At 44.3% G+C, this 26,156-nt stretch overlaps 1 protein-coding gene across 4 annotated transcripts in view; it reads right to left on the bottom strand.

Annotated features, from left to right (window-relative positions):
* The window catches only part of TLN2 (talin 2), a 357,752-nt gene that overhangs the window by 133,594 nt on the left and 198,002 nt on the right, over positions 1–26,156 (bottom strand). For all 4 annotated transcript variants that reach the window (XM_050966960.1, XM_050966961.1, XM_050966962.1 and 1 more), the window contains 6 exons: positions 20,707–20,783; positions 13,655–13,835; positions 5,263–5,376; positions 4,252–4,360; positions 3,375–3,583; positions 1,816–1,914 (listed from right to left, as the gene is read on the bottom strand). In XM_050966960.1, the coding sequence (XP_050822917.1) occupies positions 1,816–1,914; positions 3,375–3,583; positions 4,252–4,360; positions 5,263–5,376; positions 13,655–13,835; positions 20,707–20,783 (789 nt within the window). The remainder of the gene's footprint in view (positions 1–1,815; positions 1,915–3,374; positions 3,584–4,251; positions 4,361–5,262; positions 5,377–13,654; positions 13,836–20,706; positions 20,784–26,156) is intronic.

The following is a 26,156-nucleotide window of genomic DNA, read 5'->3' on the forward strand; positions in this document are numbered from 1 at the left end:
TGGATTCCTTAAAATTAAACTAGAATATTCTGATTTTAAGAAGACTCAAAGCATCTACAAAGGGGAAGTTATGGTAGATTCCCAGTGAAACATTGCTATGTATTATCTAGAAATGTTCTTTGTTACACGTGGCCTGTTTACAGGGTCGAAATGCTTTCTACAAACAGGTTTCATAATCTGCATGAATAGATCACCTTTTGGGAATGGGTAGAACTGCACACTTCGGATTTGTGAGAGCCAAATGCAAGACATTGACTCCATACCACAAAGTATATTGAAGTGCAATTTAGAGCTGTAATCTCAGTGTAGACATGTGGGAATGCATCACTGTAAGAACATGTGAAGTTAGTTACTAGATCTGCACACTCAAAACCTGAGTTGATCTCACTGGGTAAGTGGCGATTGACAGCCATGTTTTACCTAAAGTAAAGTTGAAGATTTCAGATCTCAAAATGATAACTAATTATGGATAGGTATCTGACACTGCATATTCAATGTAAAGTATGCACTGCATAGAAAAGCAAAAGAAAATGGCACGGCAACCTTAATTTATAAAGGGGTCCAGACAGTGTGGCTGGGGGCTATCCATTTGCTAGTACAGTTTTCTTTTACACTATAAAATATTGGCTCCAAGCTGTAACTCCTCAGAGGCCCCACGCTCCAGAAGAGGTTTTCTTCTTTGGTTGTTTGAAGCTGTAAAAGTGGTTTAATACTTGTGTTGCGATAATTCAAATACACATCCTCATTTAAAATTCTGCTATCAATGTGCTTCAATTATTTTTGATACAACAGAGCCGGATTGTGACCCTCCAAAATAACCATATTATTTTGTTAAGCAGCATGCCTTCTTGGACATTACATCAGTAGTTTTTCAATGTAATTTAAATTACCATGTTTACTAAATTCAATAGGTACTCAAGGAGAGTACTACAACCTGCTGTATCAATGCACTAGCAAACAACAACACTGCTGTCTAAAGGTCCAAAAATATTGGATTTATACAATCATAATGGCTCTACCACTCACTGAAAGCACATTGTATAAGCAAATAGTACTAAAATGGTCTGAACGGCACATGAGAGAAGACAGTATGTATTTTGCACACTGGATTTTTACTGCGGTCCAGGATACAATCATTTAAGTCCCATGAAATTGGCAAGTTATGGTAAAAAAAATTCTAAAAGGACTAAAAAGCCAGGTAAAGTGCTCCCTCATACTGACTGAAGAGTCTAGGTTCTTCCATAAAACAAGTAAGGACGCATGGGGCTGTGATAGACATTGGACTATGAATACAACATGACTGAAACACACAGACAGCTTTATTGTTCAAATAAGTGTTTAAATTGGCTATTAAGTTCTGTTGGGATATGTCTCACATACAGTATACTCTACCTGCTGTTGTAAATTACCTCCCTTTGGTTCTAAGGCAAACCTGTTCTTGACACCAAGAAAAACAATCAGAGCATATTTCTTATAGAGCATTTAACAACAATGGTTCTAAATTATTAATGGATGACTGGGGTATTAATCCACATAGGAAACTTGCTGTGTTAATTGATAATATTCATCTTCTTAAGCTGGATGAAAGAGGAAAGTGTTGAAAGAAATAAAACCAAACTAAACTTTTAAACCTATTAAAGATTTGGACCAGTTCAAATTTTGGACAAAATTACAGACATCTTTTCACCTAATCAAAGTGAATACAAAAGACTTGCATACAGACATAGGATAACATTACTGTGAACCTTACATACAGTAGCAAGCTCCACTGTGGAATTGCATGGTTCTGGCAGTGACCAATTCACATGATCTTACCTGAAATCTTTCATCAGTTTCATTCTCTCCTATCTGCCTCAGGAGCTCCCCACTGGCTTGCCCAATGCTTCCAGCTGCAGTTAAAACTGTTTGGCGAGGCTATAAAACAGGTTAATGAAAAGCAAATACGATTTTCTTTAACTTTGTAATTCTCTCAAGACACCTTTGTTAATCACATTACTGTATACAGGGTAATGCCACTGAAATCTCTACTCAAAATACCTCTTGGAGTACTCCTACTTTTCCGTATTCCTACTTAATTTATCCTGCAGCAGCTTAATGACACATGTATCAATATGTTGCTGACTGTGAGAAGAAATCTGATCACCTTTAATATACATCATCATAGCAGCTGAAGGAAAGCTATGTGTTAGATAGCTCTTAGTGCAATCTGCTTGGAAGCGGTCACAGATTTCTCGTTTTGCCTTAAAACTACGAAGATCCAGGGCAAACGGATAGCAGACACAAACAGACCAGATTGTCTGAAATATTAAATTGTGTCTTGGTCAGTACAATTTCCTATTTCCATAAAAATTTGATGGAAATAGGAATTTTCATTCTCCTTTTATCTGTTGCTACATGCAACCCTGATATTAAAGACAAAAAAAAAACAACAGGTACCAACCCCACTTACTTCCCTACTAACTTGTAATTGAGTTTTTATAGTATTTGAGAGAAGAGAAAAAAGTGGTAACACTTTTTTCAAACACTTCCAATAAAAATACAGAATGGAATATATACAGAATGTGTATTCAGATTGCCTCAACTGAAAAAGTAAAAAATCAAAACTGCCTCCCTCAACAAAAAAAATCATCCCACAAATAAGAAATAAATAGAGGAGGTGGCAAATAACGAATATACAGATCAAGATTTTTAGGGTTGAATCAATTTCCCCATCTCTGCTTCTAGAGTTCACGTTACCAAGTTAGCTCCCCAACCGCTCAAATATGCCGCTCATGACTGGTTAGCATCTTAATGGGGCTGTATGCAGCTGGCACTGTGCCACAGAGCAGAATCAAAGCCAGTGACTTGATTTTTCAATACTAGCCAGATAGTCCTGTCAGTGGCTACCCGAAGGCTTTGCAAACAACTTGTGAAAACCTACTTCTTATAAATAGCATTATAAATACATGTGTTGCTTGATAACAGATAATGCATACAACATCAAACACCGAACCTGGGCCATTTACAGTATAAAGGCATGACTGGATACAACAGTGTGGATACAGTATAGTGAAACAGCTGGCTGACATATGAAAGAGGAAACAGATTGGGTGAACATTAACTGGGAGGTTGTTCTAGGATTGAGGTGCCGCACTTTAAGACATGAAGTCAGAGGTATGTGGAGGACACAAAGAAAGCAGTCAGAAGTGCTTGGATAGTCTCTTGGGGATTATAGGGGAAACAGTGGCAGGAGAGGGCTGGGAAGACACATAGCCTGGAAAGAGCCGTTCTGGTTAACTGGATAAATGCTTTATGCCCAAACACTTTAATTGAGGGTAAAGCATTTAAGCCAAGGAAAGCCTGTGAAAGCCCACTACTTGTGTCCATATTCTCACCTCTTCTGAGGTCGGCTGCACCGCTTTCAGCAAGTCCGAGACAGCACCTGCCAGAGTCCGAGCAGCTTTCAAGAGGTCCTCCCCACTTCCAACTTCATCGTCCATTAGGGCAGCAAGCAGTTTCACACCCTTGGACATCTCAGTCAGGTTAGAAGAGATGGTTGTAATTGCACATCCCACAGCCGTGTAATCAGTGTCAACCGGGTCACCTGTATAAATGAAGAGAACGATAAGTGTAGAAGCAAGTAGTACAGCACAAGCTGGTCTCTGGTCAGATAATTAGGAGTAAAACTGAAAGGGGTAAAGAAGACTTGGCAACATAATTCAGGCATCATTTTGAAAATATAGCATCTGCTATCCATTCTTCCCCATAGATATGACATATGTATGTGCTAATGGAATATTTTCTCTTCACAACTCTCCAGGTAAGCAAAACACACACAATTTCAGTTACCTCTCCCATATTCACTATATGGAGGGACCGAAGGCAATGCAGTATTGAACACTACTTGCCTTTAAACATCTTATACCCTAACCAGAGAAAAACTGAAAAACTGTGTAAGACACAGGATCAGACAGACCAGAACAAGACATTTGTCTACAAAACTAGATATCCTAGCTATAGGAGTGGCCAATAAATGATACTTCAGAACACCCATTTTACCCTCAATTACCCGAGGCAAGTAAAATATTAGGTTTTATCTTTATCAGGAGAGTTTGAATAGATTCTGTGCAAACCCTGGTAAAAAACAGACACTAAGGTCTGTTTCCGTCATAAAAGCTATTTGTGTATTTGGAGGAAAACATATTCCTGAACATCTCCTGGGCAGCCTCCATCTTGTTGGCAGCCTGGCAAAGTCCAATCCCTGTAATTTACCTGCTGTGAGGTTAACAACAGAGGCAGTTCCTGCAGTGATAGCATCAACCTGAGAGTGAATTTCATGTTTTGATTCATCAACTTTGTTCTGAACCCATACCCTCGATGCCTAGAAAGAAACACCACCAGAGTATTAAGGACGGCAATGCCACGCTACAAGTGAAACAAATTCAAGATAAGTTAATAGACAAAGTTCTTTACAGGCCCTTTATTCTTTCAGAAGCCTTTTAAATGAAACAGATGGCATCAGCTAAGCTTTCAGGCTGAAATAAGAGTTCTTCCTTACAGTAACTGCTAGATCATAGGTTGACAGCTCTGATTTCTGGGTGAACGCCATAAATATGGTGTCAAAATGGTGCACAATGGAGGACCACACAACATCATCTAGCTCATCATGGGGACTCACTAATCTTATTGGCTCTACTCCACCCCAAAACTGGATCCAAACTGGTGTTCCAAAGCTGACAGACTCCATGTCCCATTAACAATTATAGCTAAGAAGCCACGTAAGAATATTTAAACAGACAGGCTTGAGCCAAAAATGTCTAGAGCCAAAAATAGGTGAGAAACCTTGAGATGTGACAGGATTACACCCACCCTTTTTTAGGGTAATGAGCTATCGCTACACAAGCTGTGCCCTCTTCAGCATCTTGGTTTTGCTTTACGACCACTCCTTCAATTTCTCCCCTTAGGGGTTAATTACTACAACAGTCCAAGCAGCAGTTTCCCCCTGATTTACTGGCTCAAGTTTTTCCCAGTCACACACATGTAGCTCTATTAAAGTAAATGTGATTGCAAAGGTGTGCAGGAAGGGACAACTGGGTCCACGGTGTATAGATTCAGAAGGTTAATATGAGTCAAATAGAACAAGATATTCTTACACAGATTTCTTAAACAAGGATTTTCATCTTATTTATAAAGCTGTTGAGATATAAATCTATATCCAGGGACAACGAATACGCTCTGAAATAAATAACTCAAGCCGTTTAGATATCACATGAATTAACTCACCATATCTTGTCCTAGGGGTGGTAGGTTATCAACTTCATTGAGGTCGGACTGTGCCTGCTGAACAGCATGCATACTAGTATTAATAGTCCCCATCAAGGCCTGCTGTGCTGAAGTCTGTGAAATAGACAAGGAAAATTAGTGTCTGCCAAGCTGCAAGTGATGATTTAGGTGGATCTGAAATGTTTTCTAGTATACACTAAGTAAATGAGATTAAATCCTTAGACTTGTGAAAATGGTGAATTTTATTTCGATTGCTCTGTTTCTAGTTACAGTCTCTTCCTGGATCATACAGAAAGAATGTTTGTGCGGCTATGAATGGTATGGGTTTGCCAGAAACCCAGAATGGGCAGGTTGCTTTCTAAGCATTACACTAGTGCTTTAGATAGGACAGAAAAAAAAAGCAGTCGATACACATCATTGTCAATGTTAACAGGTCCAATTGCCAGATCCAAGACAGCACTTATTAACTAGCTCCCTATCTCCTTTTGTCTGCTCTATTTCAAACTTGTACAACTTTGGGAAACTTGATCAGCTCCCATGCAGGAGACGAAAACCGGATGAGCTTCTTTAAGCAGGGGGAAGCTTTTCAGTACAGTAACTTTGCTATTAATTGAGAACACGAACTCCCCCTAAACTGCAGTAGGATCACAGGAACTGCAAAATCCTAGAAACTTCATATAGGAAGATAAAGTTTTTGCTGACAGGACCGACCTGTCTACAGTGTACCTTGTTTCTGGAACAATTTATGCGCTTTCCACATTGCACATAAAACTGTTATTAGAAAAGGCATTCATGCTCCATGCCACATTTTGGGTATGTCTACATTACCCACCGGATCAGCGGGTGGTGATCAATCTATCAGGGATTGATGTATTGCGTCTTGTCTAAATGTGATACATCAATCCCTGAACACGTTCCCCATCGACTCTGGAACTCCACCAGGGCGAGAGGTGGAAGCAATGTCAACAGGCGAGTGGCGGCCGTCAATCCTACGTCACGAGGAAGCGAAGCAAGTCAATCTAAGATATGTCGACTTCAGCTACGCTATTCTCATAGCTGAAGTTGCGTATCTTAGATCGATCCCCCCGCAGTGTAGACCAGGCCTTTGACAGAGCAACTCAGGGACTTCTCTACTTCTAGACAAAGGGGATCATTTTTGCTAATACTGTGTTAATTTGCATAAATCTTTCATAAACAGAGCTAAGGGTAAAATAATATTAGAACACAAAGGGCAGAGAAGAAACTTACAAGCAAATATAAAAACTGGAGCATGCTGACCAGTAACATTTGAGCCAACAGGGGGTAATATAGGTTTAATCATGGGTGCATCCTCATTGATTTTCATTGCTATGGTTTTAGTTTGAAGCTGAATTTATCTTCCTAGTCCCCCCCGGATTGGCAGAAACAGCTGAATATCATGTTTTAAGATTTTTATTATCTAACAATGCAACATGATCACTCAGACATTTCTCTGATTCAGTCTCAAGGCTATTTAAAACATTTTGCTATTCTCAGTTATATGTATTGCAAAAAAAAAAGACAGTTACTCACCTTTGTAACTGTTGTTCTTCGAGATGTGTTGCTCATATCCATTCCAGTTAGGTGTGTGTGCGCCGCGTGCACATTCGTCGGAAGATTTTTACCCTAGCAACACTTGGTGGGTGGGCTGGGCGCCCCCTGGAGTGGCGCCGCTATGGCACCGGATATATACCCCTGCCGACCCAGCCACCCTTCAGTTCCTTCTTGCTGGCTACTCCGACAGAGGGGAAGGAGAGTGGGTTTGGAATGGATATGAGCAACACATCTCGAAGAACAACAGTTACAAAGGTGAGTAACTGTCTTTTCTTCTTCGAGTGCTTGCTCATCTCCATTCCAGTTAGGTGATTCCCAAGCCTTACGTAGGCGGTGGGGTCGGAGTGAAATGTGGCAGAATGTAAAAACTGCTGAGCCATAGGCTGCAGCATCTCTTGACTATTGAACCAGAGCATAATGCGAAGCAAAGTTATGGACCGAGGACCATGAAGCGACGTGACAGATCTCATGGGTAGGTACACGAGCCAGCAAGGCGGCAGATGAAGCCTGAGCCCTGGTAGAATGCACGGTGATGTGGCTTGGGGAAATATGAGCCAAATCATAACAAGTGCGGATGCACGTCATCACCCAAGATGAGATCCTCTGAGAGGAAACAGGTAGGCCTTTCCTTCGGTCTGCTACCGCGACTGAGAGTTGAGGAGTTTTACGAAATGGTTTTGTCCGCTCAATATAAATGCGAGCGCTCTACAGACGTCCAGGGAGTGCAATTGTTGCTCCCATTGCGTTGAGTGTGTGTAACATGAAAGGCTGAAACCACCTTAGGGAGGAAAGCTGGGTGTGGTTGTAACTGCATTTTGTCTTTGTGAAACATAGTGTACGGCGGAACCACCGTAAGAGCCCTGAGCTCAGAGACTCGTCTGGCCGATGTAATGGCTACGAGAAAAGCTGTCTTCCAAGACAGGTATAGCAGCGAGCAGGTCGTTAACGGCTAGAATGGGGGAGACATAAGGCTGGTTAAAACCAGGTTGAGGTCCCAGGTTGGGGTTGGGCGACGTACTTGAGGATATAAGCACTCTAAGCCCTTGAGGAACCTCGAAACCATAGAGTGTGAGAACACGGAACGTCCACCTTCGCCTGGGTGGAAGGTAGAAATGGCTGCCAAGTGTACCCTCAGCGATGATACCGCTAGGCCCTGCTGTTTTAGGCCAGGGGTAGTCCAAAATAGAGGGGATGGAGACCTCAGAAGGAGTAAGATCAAGCGTTTCGCATTTGTAGGAGAAACGCTTCCACTCGGCCAGGTACGTTGACCAGGTGGAAGGCTTCCTGCTACCCTGGTTTAGCCATGCAGCAGCCACACCGTGAGGTGAAGCGACTGCAGGTCCGAGTGGCGAAGCCTGCCGTGGTCCTGAGTTATGAGGTCTGGGAGCAGTGGCAGGGTAATTGGGTTGGCTATTGACAGGTCAAGCAACGGAGTGTATCAGTGCTGCCTGGATGATCATAATGATGCGCGCTCTGCCCCTGCGGAGTTTCAGCAGGACCCTATGAATCAGTGGGAACGGTGGGAAGGCATAAAGGAGTTGGCCCTTCCACGGCATCAGGAAAGCATCCGAGATTGATCCAGGGGAGAGACCTTGGAAGGAGCAGAACATCTGGCATGTCCTGTTCTCGCTGTAAGCGAATATGTCTCTGTGGGGAAAAAATCCCCACTTCTGGAAAACAGAATGCATTACATTGGGGCAGATCGACCACTCGTGAGACAGGAAAGACCTGCTGAGTCAATGCGTCAAGGTGTTCTGAACGCCTGGGAGAAAGGACACTACCAGATTTATCGAGTGGGCTATGCAAAAGTCCCAGAGATGGATGGCCTCCTGACAAAAGGGAGAAGGACCATGTCCCTCCCTGGTTGTTTATGTAGCACATTGCCGTTGTGTTGGTTGTAGACATTGAGACACCACAGCCTCGCAGCTGCTGCTGGAACCCCTGGCACACCAGGCAGACTGCTCTCACTTTTGGTCATTTATGTGGAATGCTAGCTCCTGAGAAGACCAAAGGCCTTAAGCTCAAAGGTGACCGAGGTGAGCACCCCAGCCGAGAGATGAAGCGTCCGTCATCAGGGACATTGAGGGCTGGGGCGGATGAAACGGCATCCCTGCCCACACCACGGAGGGAGTCAGCCACCATTCTAGGGAGCCTAGGGTGCTTGAGGGAATGGTGACTATCGTGACCATTGGGTCCCCGTCCGGGCGGTACACCAAGTTGAGCCAAACTTGGAGAGGACGGAGGCGGAGCCTGGCGTGTTTGGTTACAAACTTGCAGGCAGTCATGGGACCCAGGAGACCGAGACAAGTGCGAGCCGAGGTCACTGGGAAAGTCTGCAAACCTCGGATGACTGTCGCCATCGCCTGAAACCGTGGCTGTGGTAAGCAGGCTCTGGCTAGATCGGAGTCCAGGATAGCTCCTATGAAGTCTAACCTCTGCGTGGGAACCAGAGTGGATTTTTCTATAGTGATCACCAGGCCTAGATGTGTGAATAGGTCCTTGACGATGCCCACATGCTGAGTGATTTGTGTCTCGGAGTCTCCTCGGATAAGCCAATCGTCCAGATACGGAAAAACGCATATCCGACGTCGGCGGAGGTAGGCAGCGACTATGGACATACACTTGGTCAATACCAGTGGGGCTGTAGAAAGGCCAAACAGCAGGACCGTAAACTGGAAGTACTGACGGTTGGCTAGAAAGTGGAGGTATCTCCTGTGCGGAGGGAAGATGGTGATGTGAAAGTACGCGTCCTTCATATCAAGGGCGGCATACCAGTCTCCAGGATCCAAGGACGGAATAATGGTTCCCAGGGATACCATGCGGAACTTCAACCTTATCAGAAACTGGTTGGGTCCTCGCAGGTCTAGGATCGGTCTGAGACCCCCGTTAGACTTGGGGATTAGGGAATAACGGGAGTAAAACCCCTTGCCCCTTTTGTCCATCGGCATCTGCACCTCTTGTAAGAGGAATTGCTCGTGAGAGGGGTCCCTGAAGAGGGACAGGGTTGGAACAAATTGGAGGTGGTACCCATAATCCAATGTGCGTAGGACCCAGCGATCTGAAGTTAACTGGGACCCCGCCAGGAGGAAGTAGGAGTGGGATCCTGGCCTGTAACTGGTACGTCGCCCTCGGGCGCACCTTTGGCAGTTCGTCTTTGGTCCCGGTGGTGGTTGCAAGGGATCTTGATTTTGGCCCTTTTGGGGTCCTGACGGTCGTCTGCGACCACCTCGGCCACGCCGCCTGCCAAAGTCCTGTCTCTGGCTAGGCACCAAGTATGGCGGTGTGGCTGGAGACGGAAAGGCCTGCATTTGGTCACCGGCGTATGCACGCCGAGAGAGCGCATTAGGACTCTGTTGTCCTTTAGGTTTTGCAGCCTGGGGCAGTTTTTGCCGCGAAGAGGCCTTTACCATCAAATGGTAAGTCCTGAATGGTATACTGCAGCTCCGGTGGGAGGTTTGAAACCTGAAGCCATGAGATGCGCCTCACGGCAACACCAGAGGCCAGAGTCCTGGCTGCTGAGTCTGCTGCATCCAACGAGGCCTGGAGGGAAGTTCTGGCCACCTTTTTCCCCTTCCTCCAAGAGGGCAGCAAAGAGTCCTGTGGCACCTTATAGACTAACAGATGTTTTGGAGCATGAGCTTTCGTGGGTGAATACCCACTTCGTCAGATGCAACTGATGCGTATTCACCCACGAAAGCTCATGCTCCAAAACCTCTGTTAGTCTATAAGGTGCCACAGGACTCTTTGCTGCTTTTACAGATCCAGACTAACATGGCTACCCCTCTGATACTTGACTCCAAGAGGGCAGCAAACTCTTGGCGGGAGTCTTGAGGGAGAAGCTCCATAAACTAACCCACCGCCACCCAGGTATTATAATTACAGCGGCTAAGCAAGGCTTGTTGATTTGCCACCCAGAGCTGTAAGGCCCCTGCAGAGTACACTTTGCGGCCGAGTAGGTTCATTCACCTAGCCTCCTTCGATTTCGGGGCTGGCGCCCACTGGCCATGCCATTCCCTCTCCTCAACGGACTGAACGACTAGTGAGCAGGGAGGAGGACGGACAGACAAGTAGTCGTACCCCTTAGAGGACACCAGATATTTACGCTTGACTCCCCTGGCTGCAGGAAGGATAGAGGTTGGGGACTGCCATATAGTATCGGCATTCGCCTGGATGGTCCGAATAAACGGGTAGGGCCCCTCTAGTGGGGCAACCACCGATAGAATGCCATGACCGGGTCCTCTACCTCCAGGACCTCCTCCACCTGGAGGTCCATATTGAGTGCTACCTTAGGAGGTCCTGATGGGCTCTCAGGTTGTTAGTGGGCACATCAGAATCGTGGTCCTGAGCATAAGAGCTGTCCGCGTGGGATGACACTGATGCATGTCTGGATGGCCATGGAGGTGCTGAAAAACCATGGGCAGAGTCTCTGACTCTATCGGACCTCACCCAACTCAGCACTGGGGACTGGTACCGGGAGGCGTACCAGTACTTGGAACAAGATCCAGACCTGCGACCAGAGCGGCGCCAGGAGGTAGACCGAGATCTCGAGGCTTGACGTCGGGAACGGCTACGGGAGTCATGGTGCCCATAGTGGTGCCAGGAGCTGGAATGGTGCCGAGAGTAGCGGGTCGGTGAATGGGATACCGACCGGTGCGGCGAGTGCAACCGGTACCGAAGAGGAGAACAGCACCGGAACTGCAAGTGGTGTTGGGAGCGGGAGTACCGATGGGACCTAGAGCTTCTGTGGGACCGTGATCATGAACAGTGCCGCTCTGCTGTGCCGACAGAGGATGGTCATATCAAGGGAGGCTTGCCAAGAGACTGTATTACCCGCACCGGCGGTGCCGGGGGTTCAGGAAGCATCGACTCCGTCATGGCAATGAGATCCCTCGCTGTTGGGAATGTCTCTGGCATGGAGGGAACAGGAAGCTCAACCACAGAGCGTACCGGGGAGCTGACCGGATTCGACGGCCCTCGTGGGACCGGGATCGACGGTGCCGACGTCGTCAGTGCCTCTGCAGGTGTCGGTGCCGGGCAATCCGACTTAGACGAGCTCTCTGGCTGCGGTGCAGTTGGCACGGAAGCAGCAGGAGCAGTAAGCTCAACCACAGCGCGTGCCGGGGAGCTGTCAGGCACTGGCAGGAGGAGTCGTAGGCTTTCTCGACCTTGGAGAGAAGGAGCGGTGCCGAGAGACCTTGGCAGTACCGGGGGGGGGGGGGGTCTGGTGCCGAGGAGGTGCTTTTGCCCACCGATTGAGCAGCGCTCAGTGCCGAAGGCGGAGGGGTAAGTGAAAGTCCCACTCCTTTTTGTTCTCGGCTTAAAAGCCTTGCAAATGGGGCACTTAGATGTCAAGTGCGATTCCCCGAGACACTTCAAACAGGAGTCGTGCGGATCTCCTGTCAGCATCGGCTTGTGGCAGGCCGAGCACGGTGTAAAACCCGGTGAGCCGGGCATGGGCTCCGGCACCGGGTGCGGGGAAGGGGCTACTCCCCAAACCCCGCTAACTATTACTAAACTAACTATGCTAGTAAAGAAAAAACGTATAACTATATAAATACATATATAAAAGGATAACTATATAACTATATACATGAGAACTACGAGTAGCTAGGGAAGTGGAGGTCAGCTAAGCCGCGCTCCACTGTTCCAACGACCGACACGGGCGGTAAGAAGGAACTGAAGGGTGGCTGGGTCGGCAGGGGTATATATCCGGCGCCATAGCGGGGTCACTCCAGGGGGCACCCAGCCGACCCACCGAGTGTTGCTAGGGTAAAAATCTTCAGACGAACGTGCACGCGGCACGCACAAACCTAACTGGAATGGATATGAGCAAGCACTCGAAGAAGAACTGGATTTTTCACAATCAACATGCCCACTATTCATGTAAAAAAGTACCAGTGTCTTTTTGACATGAGTTCTCTGAATGTAAACATGAGTTTTGAATTTACTTCCAGGATAGCATCATCAGCTTCCTGGAATTTGATACCCTATTAGCTTCATCAGGAGTAATTCTAAAATCCAACTGACACCTATGTGATACGGGTGCTGCAGAGCTGAAGGCTTTGAAGTGGTCTGGGATGAGTATGTATTGCTATATGCATTACCTATTGATGAGTAAATTAATATTCTTCTGAATTATGCTGCTATGATATTATGAAAATTTGCCCTATTGTTAGGGTATTTAGAGCATATGTGTAGGCTTTCGTTAATAGATCGTTTAAAATTAAATAAATGGTCCTACTCAATATATGTTTAAAAACTGGTAGATGCAAAAGGTAAGTTTTACAGTTCCAGTTGTACAGAGAAATTAAAATTATAATAAAAGGACTGTTTAATAAAGCGAGCTTAATATTCAAGCCTAGTGGCATTATATACAGTATATCCTCGGAGCTAGCAACAGACTTCATAGGAATATCCAAAGTGGAAAGTGATGCCTAGATAAGTGATTTTTTTAGAACAATGTAAATAGATACATATTGTATTTTTCATACAATACCGCTTGCCTTCATCAACAATATTTAGTCTTCCTACCCTCTTTCCCAGCCCATAACCGACAGTTTTATAACTACTTTAAGAAAAGTTTTAAGGCAAAGAGGGGGGAATAAAGAGGTGAACTATGACTGTGTTACTCTGTGTGTTTCAAGGAAATTGAAAGTGTGCAGTTTAACAGAGAGTCAGCCAAACAGTGCAGTAAAACAACACAGACAGCCCCCAGCCCTTACCTAATAACAGGGTGCGTGCACATACTTATTTCAGACCACTCACAGCACAGGCTACACATGCTGGTTTCCAAGTATTATGAAACAAACACATTGCTCACCAGGGGAGGCATGTGGCCTCTGTGCATTTGCCCAATCATGACTTGTTGCTGGGGAGAAGGCATGCTGCCAATATTGAAAGTCTCCGGGCCACTTGAGCCTGAACGCATCACAGCAGGCAATGCCACTGAGCCATGTTCTACCTTCCCGGTTCGGTTGAACTGCTGCTGCAAGATGGTAGATCTGAAAAGGGAATGCACATTAGAACATGGCAGCAAACAGCGAGCAGTTAACAGCAGAGTTTCTGTGGGAGTTTGGCCTGAGGGATGGGTGGTGATTCTGTGTTCTGTTCAGAACAGAGCACAAAATCACTTCTAGAGTGATTTGTTCCAAGTATGTGGCTTGATTCAGTGCTTGCTGATATGCCTAAACAAGGGGTCAGTCCTGACCTAGCTTGGCTAGGTTAAAAAGCTAGTCACTAGCGAACACTGGAGCAGTGAACAGCCAGCGGCAGCTTCTGTGGGAGGGAGCTGAGGGAGGGTCCCCCAATTTCTTTTTTCCCCCCTAGGAATAGGATCTAGGAAAATAACACAATGATGGCTACTGAGGCAGCACCAGAAGTGACCTGAGAAGGGGGGGAGAAAGAAGATGGTCGGATGCAGAAGCTGCTGATGCACATCATCTTTGAGGGGGTATCCGATGGAAACTACTTATGCCTGATAGAACTCATGGCAGAGAAGTTCAATTATTAGATATACAGCTGGAGACAATGAGGACATTCAGACAGGGATTTGAAGGAGAGGAGAGAGGCGCTGGTACAGGCAACTCAAGCTTCGAAGACACTTGCTGAACAAAAAGACCTGGAGGGTGACCCATGGAAGAATATGACCATGAAGGACAAAGCAGAGGGAGAGACCAGCTAGCGGTGATGAAACTGAATTTGCTGCACTGGGGAATGAGGAGGAGAAACAGGCAGAAGATGGGGTGGCAAGGAAGAAAAGAAGGTAAGCCAGTCCCTACAGCAGAGAGGAAGAGATGACAGAGATAGACAGGGACCAGAGCCTAAGGAAATATGAGGATTATGTCCAGGGGACTGCGAGAGAGAGCGTAAAACAAATTTATCCCAACACCAGGAAGAGACAGGTTTATGTGACTAGGGACTCCATACTCAGAAGAATCAACAGACCAGATCTAGAGAACCAAAGAGAGTGCTGTCTAATAGGATCAAAGGCAAAAAACGTGAATGTGAGGCTAAAGAGGATACTGATAGAAGTGGGGGGGAAAATCCACTGATTGTGCTGCATGTAAGGATGAATGATACTGCTGAATTCCCATTGGAATGGATCAAGGATGAATAGATGTAGCTGGGAAAGACGCTTAAAGAAGTGTAATCTCAGGTGATTTTCAGCAGAATGTACTTCCAGTTCCTCGAGAAGGGGGCAAAGGCATGATAAGATAATGAAGATCAACAGATGGCTCAAGGACTGGTGCTATGAGGAAGATTTTAGGACGATCGAACATTGGGAGGCATTCACAGAAAGAAGAAACTTCTCGATTGATAGATCAGATATTCAAGTGGAATCTATTAATCTTATGGGATCAAGATGGGCAAGACTGACAAGATGAGTTTTAAAATTGGGAGAGACTCATTGAATTTCCACCCTTGTCTTCAACACAGGAGGAGGAATATCAGTTAAATAAAGACAGAGTAAGGGATAATGGAACACCATAAAATGAGAAAACTGGATGAGGTCCGAGGGAAACAACTGAAAGGCTTTTACATGAATGCAAGGAGTCTGGACAATAAAATGGAGAAACCAGAATTACTGGTGCAAGAGGTCAAACCAGATATTATAGAGAATACTATACATGGTGGAATAGTACTCATGCCTGGAATACAGGTATTGTAGGGTATGCGTTATTTAAGAGAGAGAGAAATAAAGGTAAAGTTGGGGTAATATATATAATTGAAACAGTAAATTGTAAGAAATATTAAGTGATAGTATGGACAACACAGCATCTCTGAGTCAAAATCACTTTGGGGAAGGATTGTAAAAGAGGTTCTGCTGAGGTAGTGTTAAGGTCTGCTATAGACCCCCAGGGTCAGACTAGGATATGGATAGTGATCTCTAATATTATTACAGAGATAAATACTTTTGGGAGTTGGGTCATAATGGGAGGCTAACTTCCCAGATATAGATGGGAGAATAAATGCTACTTAAACTGCTAGGGCCCAGTTATTCTTGGATGTGAGAGATAACAGTTTTCTTCATCAAATCATCACTGAACCAACAAGAGGTGATGTAATTTTAGACTTTGTTTTAGTAAGTAGTGAGGACAACACAAAACAACTGGTCATAAGAAATAACCTTAGACTGAATGATCACAAGTTGATTCTGTTTACATTAAATGAAAGGATAGTACAAATCAGGTCATCAACCATGGCTTTTGATTTCTAAAGGGAAGACTTTGGATATTAGGGAATTAGGTAAGTAAGTCAGCTGGACAAGAGCTCAAGGACTTACATGGAGAGATGACTTGCAAATTCTTCATATCAGCTATACAAAAACTATCTGAAATTCACATCCGAAGAAAGGGAAAAAACTTGTAGGGAAAGGCTCCAGAATAACCACCTCACAAAGGTTATGAGGAGTAAGCAGAGAGATTATAGGGCAATGGTGGGCAACCTGCGGCCACTGGGTTGCCCTCGGCCCATCAGGGTAATCCGCTGGTGGGCCAGAAACAGTTTGTTTACACTCACCATCTGCAGGCATGGTTGCCCACAACTCCCACAGGCTGGGATCAGTGAACCGTGGTCACTCAGAGCGGGGGGCAGCTGTGCCTGTGGACGATCAATGTAAACAAACTGTTTCGCAGCCCACCAGCGGATTACCCTGAAGAGCCGTGTGTGGCTCATGGGCTGCAGGTTGCCCATCACTGCTATAAGGAATGGAAAAAAGGGCTGATTAGCAAAGAAAGCTACATCGTGGAAGTTAGAAAATGTTAGGAGTAAAGGGAGAACTGCTAAAAGTCAAGCTGAAACAGCCCTTGCCAAGGAAATTAAAATAAATAAGATGAGATTTTTCAGTTATATAAATAACAAATAGAAGTCATGTTGTGATTGGCACAATCTATACAAGGGCTGAAGGACTGATCGATCAAGGTGATAAATAACAAGAGAATAAGGAACAATGAGGCTGGGCTGCTATGTAGTGGAGATTATCTTTAATCTCGGTGTGGCCCAAAAATTAAATGAATACTTTGCCTCAGTTTTCAATAACAATGCTAATATGAAACATGTGCATAAAGGTAGTACATCTGATGGAAATTAGTATCTAGAAAAGGAAATTATCATGTCTGAGGTGGAAGAATAAATTTAAAGAGCTTAATGCACTCAAATCGGGGAGACCGGATAGTTTCCATCCCAGAATACTGAAAGAACTGACCCATGAGATTGCTAGGAGTGTAGCAAGGATTTTTAATAAATCTATCCATTTGGGGGTAATACCATACGACTGGAGAATAGCTATCATACTTATATTTAAAAAAGGGACAAAAATAATCCAGACCATCACAGACAAAGTTTTAGAGCAGTTGTGAGACAGAGACTAATTAAATTCATAGAGATGAATTGTAAAGGGGATGTAATGCAACATGCATTTACCAGACTAACCTGATTTCCTTTTTTGAGTAAATAAATGATTTTTAGATAAGAGAGTTGCCGTAGGTCTAATATACTTAGACTTCAGTAAAGCAGTGGACATGGTATCACATGTGAAATTATTAGTGATATTAGGGATGATGGAGATCAGTGCAAGCATGTAAGGTGGAAAAGGCATTGACTAAAAAGACGGCAGTGCGTTGTGCTGAAAGGTGAACAATCAAACTGTAGAGCAGTTACTTCTGTAGTTCATCAAGGAACGGTCTTGGGACAAACCTTATTCAATATTTTTATTAATGACCTTGGCAGAAAAAGTAGGAGTGCTAATGAAATGGGCTGATGATACCAAGCTGGAAGGCATCATACATACAGAGGAGAATCGAAATATTATACAGGAAGACTTGGATGACCCGAAGACTGGAGTGACAGAAACAGGAGAAAGTTCAATAATATAAAGGGTAAGGTAATGCACCTAGGGTCTAATAAGAAGAATTATTGCTACAAGCTGGGGGCTTATCAGTTGGCATGACAGAGGAGGAGAGAGGCCTGTGTGTGTGGATCAATCACAGGATGATTGCTAGCCACCCAAGTGATGTGGCTGTGAAAGAGATAAATGTAATTTTATGATATACAAGACATTTCCAGTACAGACAGAAAAGTATTAATGATGTTATACAAGACACTGGTAAGATCTCATCTGGAATACTGTGTACAATTCTGGTCACCCATGTTCAAGAAAGATTAATTTAAACTGGAACAGGTACAGAGAAGAGCTACTAGGATGATCAGGGAATTGAGGGCCTCTCGGAAACTGGAAGATCTGGGCCTGCTTAGTCTCGCAAAAAGAACACTGAGAATGGATATGACTGCTCTCTATAAACATATTGGGGATAAATACCAGAGTGGCTGAAGAGCTATGTAAGCAAAAGGAGAAAGTTGGCACAAGAACAAATGGATATAAACTAGCCATAAACAAATTCAGTATGGAAATTAGAAGACTATTTCTAACCATCAGAAGTGTGAGGTTCTGGAACAGCCTCTCAATAGGAGTTGTGGGTCAAACAACTGAATTAGCTGAACAAATTTATGAGCGCAGTTATATGATGAGGTTGCTTGTGACTTCCGATACGTCTTATGTTCCTAAAACTCATGCTTCAGGGTTTCAGCTAGCCAACTGCAGAGGGTCAGGAAGGGATATCTCCCTCAATGTATTTTGGATGGGTTCTCCACCCCATCCCCATTTCCTACCTCTGAAGCATCAGAGATGGCCACAGCTGGAGATGGGACAGTGGCCAGGGCTCTTAGGTGGCACCGAGCATTCTCTCTCTCTCAGGTGTTAATCTGGTTGGTTCTTGTTCACATGCTCAGGATTTAACTGATAGCAATATGTGAGGCCGGAAAGGAATTTTCCCTAGCTCAGATTAGTAGTGATCTGGGGGGAGGGGGGTGTTTCGCCTCTCTCTGCAGTGGGTGAGTGGAGTCACTTAGCAGGATTATCTGGGTATATCTCATGTAATAATTCCCTGCTATTGCAGAGGCCTTGAGGATTGATGCCCCTTGGTCCTGCCTATTCTCTGCTTGTGGGCATGTGATAGTCTAATATCCTGCGGGTCTCATTTACTTTAGTCTCATTTCCATTGTTGGGTTTAGTGTGTGGGTGCTGAGTGGGGTTGATGGTCAGTGATATACACAAGGCCAGACTAGATGATCCAGAGGTCCCTTCTGGCCTTAAACTCTGTGACTCTATGAGCTCCTGTAAACTAATTCCTGGCTGTCATCCTTCCCTTTCAGTTTCTAAGCAAGGGTGCGTAAATTGGGTGAACTGCTTAAATTCTAGTCACTGTGTTCTTTCATCCAAACATTTTACAAATTATCTGTATTACCAAAGACATAGTCATATAGCAGGACCCCATTGTGCCAGGTGCTTCCAGTATAAGTTTGCTACATCTTCAGTGTCTGACAAACCAGTTATCAGTAATGCTGCTACCTGAAGAGGTGGTAAGGAAGAATGGAATGTGTGACCTGGCTCTATTTATTGATATGACCTCACCTCATCTCACAAAGATAAATAGCAGAGACTGGGGGCTGTGTTACTGAAGGAAGGATCTCACAGTTTTGCTTTAATTATTCCAAAGTAGGACTATCAACTATATGGAGCTGAATGTTCTGGAGATAAATTTTCCAAGCACTCCTTAGAGTTGGAATAAAATTTGTACCCCTTCTTCCAAACTGGATGTATTTATGTTTGGCCCCCGATAGTAATTCAGCAGTCTCTCAAATAATGGGATAAAACCAAGACTACAATAAGTTATCATTAATTATGGGCCTCATCACTTTGCCAGATGTACTGCTCATATTAATTATCATCTAAGCTCCAACAGTTGGAGGTGTTGGCACAATTTTTGATTTAAAGAGCAACAACGTGCTCGGAAAAAAAATGGTGTAATTTCTGTTACAGATTAATGCTGTCCATGCATATTCATTTGTTACAAACTTGGAGCTTCTAAATAGAGCATTTACACTGATAGGATACATTCTGAAAGCCATTTGGAACGGGCAGTGTGAACAGGAAGCATGTGAAAACATGTACACTACGCTAAAGCTAAACATTCATGTAAGGCCACATAAAAGATCTAACCAATTCATTTCCTGTAAGCAATGTGTGTAACATAAATCACAGTCAGCCCGTCACACATTGTAGAGACACTACCCTCCTTTCCCTTTGAGTTCAAAGAAGAGGCTTAAGTTAGGCCTCATTATAGCTCACATTGTGCTGAAACTGTTCCTGTGACTTAACAGTAAAGAGCCAACTGAACATTCCTTTTCAAGTGAACTGCCAGCCCCGGGATCCCACACTTGACTCTTTTCAGTAACTCTGTATAATCCACTCTCTCCCCGCAATGAAATCCCAGACCCCACCTAATTTGTGCTGCACTGCGAGCCAAAGCCTCCCACCTTGTCTTTAGCAGCATCTGAAAGATTAATCATTTTTCCCCATATTAAACAAAACTCTGCTAATGACAGTTACAAAAAACACCGCATGCAACCCCCAATTAAAGCCATCAATTTAGCAAATGTAAGTCATCAAAAAAGCAAGTAAATATTCACAAACCAAACACACAACCTTCCACTAATTCAATTTTTACAACTCTGCATACAGATTGCTATTGAGTTACTCTCAGTTCTGTAGTCTGTGGTTCAAATCACCACAACTGTACATACTTTACACCAAATAATAGTCTTAGGACAAAACAACAGACTGCACAACAAAGCTTAACTCTGCAGAACGGCATGGAGATACAGCTGTTTTCTGTTAAATTACTCTGCAGTTAAGTAATGCTTCTAAGGACAGAAATATATTAAACCATATTTGGGATCAAAGAAAACTACCCACTGCTTATTAAACGTTTCACTCCTACGAAAAGAGCCATTTTTTCCATTGCACAAACTCACTTCTTAGGCGACACAGATTCTTCCAACATTGTTGATTCCTCATCACCTTCAAGCCCAAATCTATCCTTACTTTGTTTCTGAAAAAAACCAAATGTAAACACTTACGTGGCATTTCTATTTCATTTCATTTTTTAACCTCATCTACCTTTATTTTGTCACTATTTTATACAAATTGTGTCAAATCATCTGCATGCTCTCTTTCTCGCTCTAGTGCTACACCAGGATTTTTTGGTACTCTCATATGTGAGCAGGCACTTTGTGATGGGATACACCTCCAGGTCGTGAGTGCAGTAGACAGGAGAAAGGTCATAGGGAACTTCAGTATCTAGAGCACCTGGATAGGGAAAAACAATCTGGGTCCCAGCACTGGTGGATTTAAGGTGCATAAAGGGAGAAGACTAACATGGATAGTAGTGCTAGCAGGCCTTGTTTCTGAATAACAAGGCACTCGCCCCTCCCAGAAATCAGCACCACCTACTACATAGTATGTTTCATACTGGCGTAATACCACCAAGCTCAGATGGACAGTGGTGCCTCCTACCAACTCCCTCAGCACAGGAACCTTCCATGCAGCAGCAAATGGGAAGCCTCAACTGTACATATAGCTCACAGGAACTGTTGCATACAACTCTGCTACAAAGTATCTTGTATTCAAAAGCACTCATATGTGAACCAATATATGATTAATGGACACAAATGACCACCACGAGAAAAGTAACATGCCAAGTGTTACATGGTGCCAGATTCACTTCTTTATCATTATTTTCTAGAAACTTAGTTTCAGAAATGTTCATTTCTGATGTGAATTATTTACAATAACGTAAGGGAGGTAAATGTGCACAGTGGGGTTAAATTAGGGTGTGAACTGAGACATTCCTCATAAGCAAGTGACCGTGGAGAGGCCTGGTACGTTGTGGAAGAAATGCTGTGTCTGAAATGGATTGCTACAACATCCTTAGCCTTGTAACAGTCATTATACTGAGGCAAAGACAAAAGAGATAGCTATGTCTCTGGAGGTAGTTTAATGGAAACCCTCTTCTTTATCCATGAACAAACCCTGTTTCATTTCAATTTGATTTTAGGTGTGAGCTGAAACAGGCCATTCATTTTTAGAGCCAAGATTCTTTGAAACGTCAACATTAATATTTTGCTATTAGTGTAAGGGACAGTTTTAAAAAAAAAAGAGCACCTCAAGCTGCTCGGTTTGCAATCATCTACCATTGACAAGTTGCAAGGCCAAAATTTCTTTTTGGGCCCTCACTGTGACATCAGACTCAGACATATGGTATAACAAGGGGAAGTTGTGGTAGAAAATCTACACCAGAATAGGTCATTAAAGATTCCCTGAGAATTGACATTACAAGATTTCTATATGACTGTAGGTGATAAACAGATGTGGCAGAGAGAGAACTCAAGCTTGACAACTGGAAACAGCATGTTTCTCATTTGAGTCATGACAGAGAATGGGAGTTAGTTTGTTAACCTATTCCTATTTCACTCATTTAAAAGCTGGTTGTGTGAGCAGATTTTAAAGAAGAAATCAAAGGACTGTTTTGGGAGTGGAAATCTGCACATATGTACACTCTCAGTATATTCAGAGAAGCTGCCTTAGCTTGGAATTCTACTTGTAAAACTTAGAGCAGTTTGAAAAGACAGTTACCTTTTTCCTTAACTGATGTTCTTCGAGATGTGTTGCTCATGTCCATTCAGCTTAGGTGTGTGTGCTCGTCACATGCACCGGTGCCGGAAGTTTTTCCCTCAGCAGTATCCGTACGGGATCAGCTCTGGCACACCCTGGAGTGGCGCGTCAATAGCCCCCTCCACCCTCAGTTCCTTCTTGCCAGAAACTCCGACAGTGGGGAAGGAGGGCGAGTCGTTGAATGGACATGAAAAATACATCTTGAAGAACACCAGTTATGGAAAAAGGTAACTGTTCTTTCTCCTTCGAGTGATTGCTCATGTCCATTCAACTTAGGTGACTCCAATCAGTATCCACGGAGGCGGGTAAGGCGTTCACGGACATGAAGATTGCAACATGGCTCTGCTGAACCCACTATCGTCCTTGGCCTGCTGCGTGATAGCATAGTGGGCTGTGAATGTGTGTACCCAGGACTACATCACAGCTTTACAGATGTGCTGGATCGGAACGTATGCCAGGAAGGCCGCTGAGGATGCCTGCGCTCTAGTCGAGTGGGCTCTGATGATAGGTGGCGGCGGGGCACCCGCCAGCTTGTAAGAAGTCCTTATGCAAAAGGTAATCCAGTTAGAAATCCTCTGCATGGACACCGAGAGGTCTTTCATCCTATCAGCTGTAGAGATGAAAAGCTCAGTCAACTTACGGAAAGACTTGGTCCGATCTAGATAGAAAGCCAGAGCCCTTCATATGTCTAAAGCATGAAGGCGCCTCTCTTCACTACTCTCATGGGACTTAGGGCAGAAGACTGGAAGGAAGATGTCCTGGCACATGTGGAAAGTAAACACCACCTTGGGAAGGAAGCCCGGGTGGGGCCAGAGCTGGACCCTACCCTTATAGAAGACCATGTATGGTGATTCTGAGGTCAAGGCTCGGAGCTTGGAAACTCACCTCGCTGATGTCACCGCCACCACGAAAGCTACCTTCCATGATAGGTGAGACGGGGGAGCACGAGGCTCAAAGGACAGGCCTGTGAGCCTGGACAGAACCAAGTTGAGATCCCCACTGAGGGATCGGGGACTAAACTTGAGGAAAAACTCTCTCAAGACCTCTGAGGAACCTGATCATCATGTCATGGGAGAACACCGTCTGCCCTGGATAGACAGATGAAAGGCGGAAATGGCAACCAGATGCACCTTGATAGATGAGTGTATCAGGCCCTGGTTCCTCAAATGAAGCAGGTAGTCTAAGATCGACTGCACCAAAGAATGCGAACTGAAGATGCCCCGTTTGGCCGCTCAGTGGGAAAACCTCATCCACTTTGCCAGACAGGTCTGTCTAGAACATCAGGCTTCCCATCCAGGACAGGAGGAAGGCATCAGAGAGGAAGCCCTTGCCCAGACCCCATCTGGAGCAGAAGCGGTGGCACTTCTTGTTCTGCTTGGTGGCGAACAGATTCACTTGGGGAGATCCCCACCTCTGGAAGATCATGCAGGCTCCCTCTGGGTGGAGCACCCACTGGTGGTGAGAGGAGAAGTCCCTGTTTAGATGATCCGCTAACGTGTTCTTGACTCCCCAGAGGTGACACATTTCTAGATGGATTCCGTGGTCGATGCTGAAGTCCCAAAGACAGAGTGCCTCTTGGCATAGGGCTGAGGATCACACTGAGCTCTTTGACGTTTATGTGTAATGTCATCTCTTCCAGGGACCATGTACCCTGAGTCTGGAGATCATCGAACTGCACTCCCCAACCAAGATCCGAGGCATCCAAGACCAACTCAACCGAAATTAGTTAGGGAAGTGGACTGGACTGAAGAACTTGTGGATCTAAATGCGGAGGAGGCCTGGAATTACTTTAAGTCGCAGCTGCAGAAACTCTCAGAAGCCTGCATCCCAAGAAAGGGGAAAAAAAACCCATAGGCAGAAGTTGTAGACCAAGCTGGATGAGCAAGCATCTCAGAGAGGTGATTAAGAAAAAGCAGAAAGCCTACAAGGAGTGGAAAAAGGGTGGGATTAGCAAGGAAAGCTACCTTAGTGAGGTCAGAACATGTAGGGATAAAGTGAGAAAGGCTAAAAAGCCATGTAGAGTTGGACCTTGCAAAGGGAATTAAAACCAATAGTAAAAGGTTCTATAGCCATATAAATAAGAAGAAAACAGAAGTGGGGCCGCTAAACACTGAGGATGGAATGGAGGTTAAGGATAACCTAGGCATGGCCCAATATCTAAATAAGTACTTTGCCTCAGTCTTTATTAAGGCTAATGAGGAGCTTAGGGATAATGGAAGGATGACAAATGGGAATGAGGATATGGAGGTGGATATTACCACATCTGCGGTAGAAGCCAAACTTGAACAGCTTAATGGGACAAAATCGGAGGGCCCGGATAATCTTCATCCAAGAATATTAAAGTAACTGGGGCATGAAATTGCAAGCCCATTAGCAAGAATTTTTAATGAATCAGTAAACTCAAGGGTTGTACCATACGACTGGAGAATTGCTAACATAGTTCCTATCTTTAAGAAAGGGAAAAAAAGTGATCCGAGTAACTATAGGCCTGTTAGTTTGACATCTGTAGTATGTAAGGTCTTGGAAAAAAGTTTGAAGGAGAAAGTAGTTAAGGACATTGAGGTCAAGGGTAATTGGGACAAGTTACAACATGGTTTTACTAAAGGTAGATCGTGCCAAACCAACCTGATCTCTTTCTTTGAGAAGGTGACAGATTATTTAGACAAAGGAAATGCGGTAGATCTAATTTAACTCTATTTCAGTAAGGCATTTGACACGGTTCCACATGGGAAATTATTAGTTAAATTGGAAAAGATGGGGATCAATATGAAAATTGAAAGGTGGATAAGGAACTGGTTAAAGGGGAGACTACAACGGGTTGTACTCAAGGGTGAACTGTCAGGCTGGAAGGAGGTTACTAGTGGGGTTCCTCAAGGATCAGTTTTGGGACCAATCTTATTTAACCTTTTTATTACCTTTTTATTACCGACCTTGGCACAAAAAGCGGGAATGTGCTAATAAAGTTTGCGGATGACACAAAGCTGGGGGGTATTGCTAACACAGAGAAGGACCGGGATATCCTACAGGAAGATCTGGATGACCTTGTAAACTGGAGTAATAGCAATAGGATGAAATTTAATAGCGAAAAGTGCAAGGTCATGCATTTAGGGATTAATAATAAGAATTTTAGATATACATTGGGGACACATCAGTTGGAAGCAACAGAGGAGGAGAAGGACCTTGGAGTATTGGTTGATCACAGGATGACTATGAGCCGCCAATGTGATATGGCCATTAAAAAAGCTAACGCAGTTTTAGGATGCATCAGGCGAGGTATTTCCAGCAAAGATAAGGAGGTGTTAGTACCGTTATATAAGGCACTGGTGAGACCTTATCTGGAATACTGTGTGCAGTTCTGGTCTCCCATGTTTAAGAAGGATGAATTCAAACCGGAACAGGTTCCGAGACGGGCTACTAGGATGATCCGAGGAATGGAGAGCCTGCCTTATGAAAGGAGACTCAAAGCGCTTGGCTTGTTTAGCCTAGCCAAAAGAAGGCTGAGGGGGGATATGCTTGCTCTTTATAAATATATCAGAGGAGTTAATATTAGGGCGGGAGAGGAATTATTTAAGCTTAGTACCAATGTAGACACAAGAACAAATGGGTATAAACTGGACACTAGGAAGTGTAGACTTGAAATTAGATGAAAGTTTCTAACCATTAGAGGAGTGAAGTTCTGGAAAAGCCTTCCAAGGGGAGTAGTAGGGGCAAAAGACATATCTGTCTTTAAGACTAAGCTTGATAAGTTTAT

Source organism: Gopherus flavomarginatus, chromosome 9 (assembly GCF_025201925.1).
Source record: "Gopherus flavomarginatus isolate rGopFla2 chromosome 9, rGopFla2.mat.asm, whole genome shotgun sequence".
Lineage (NCBI taxonomy): Eukaryota > Metazoa > Chordata > Testudines > Testudinidae > Gopherus > Gopherus flavomarginatus.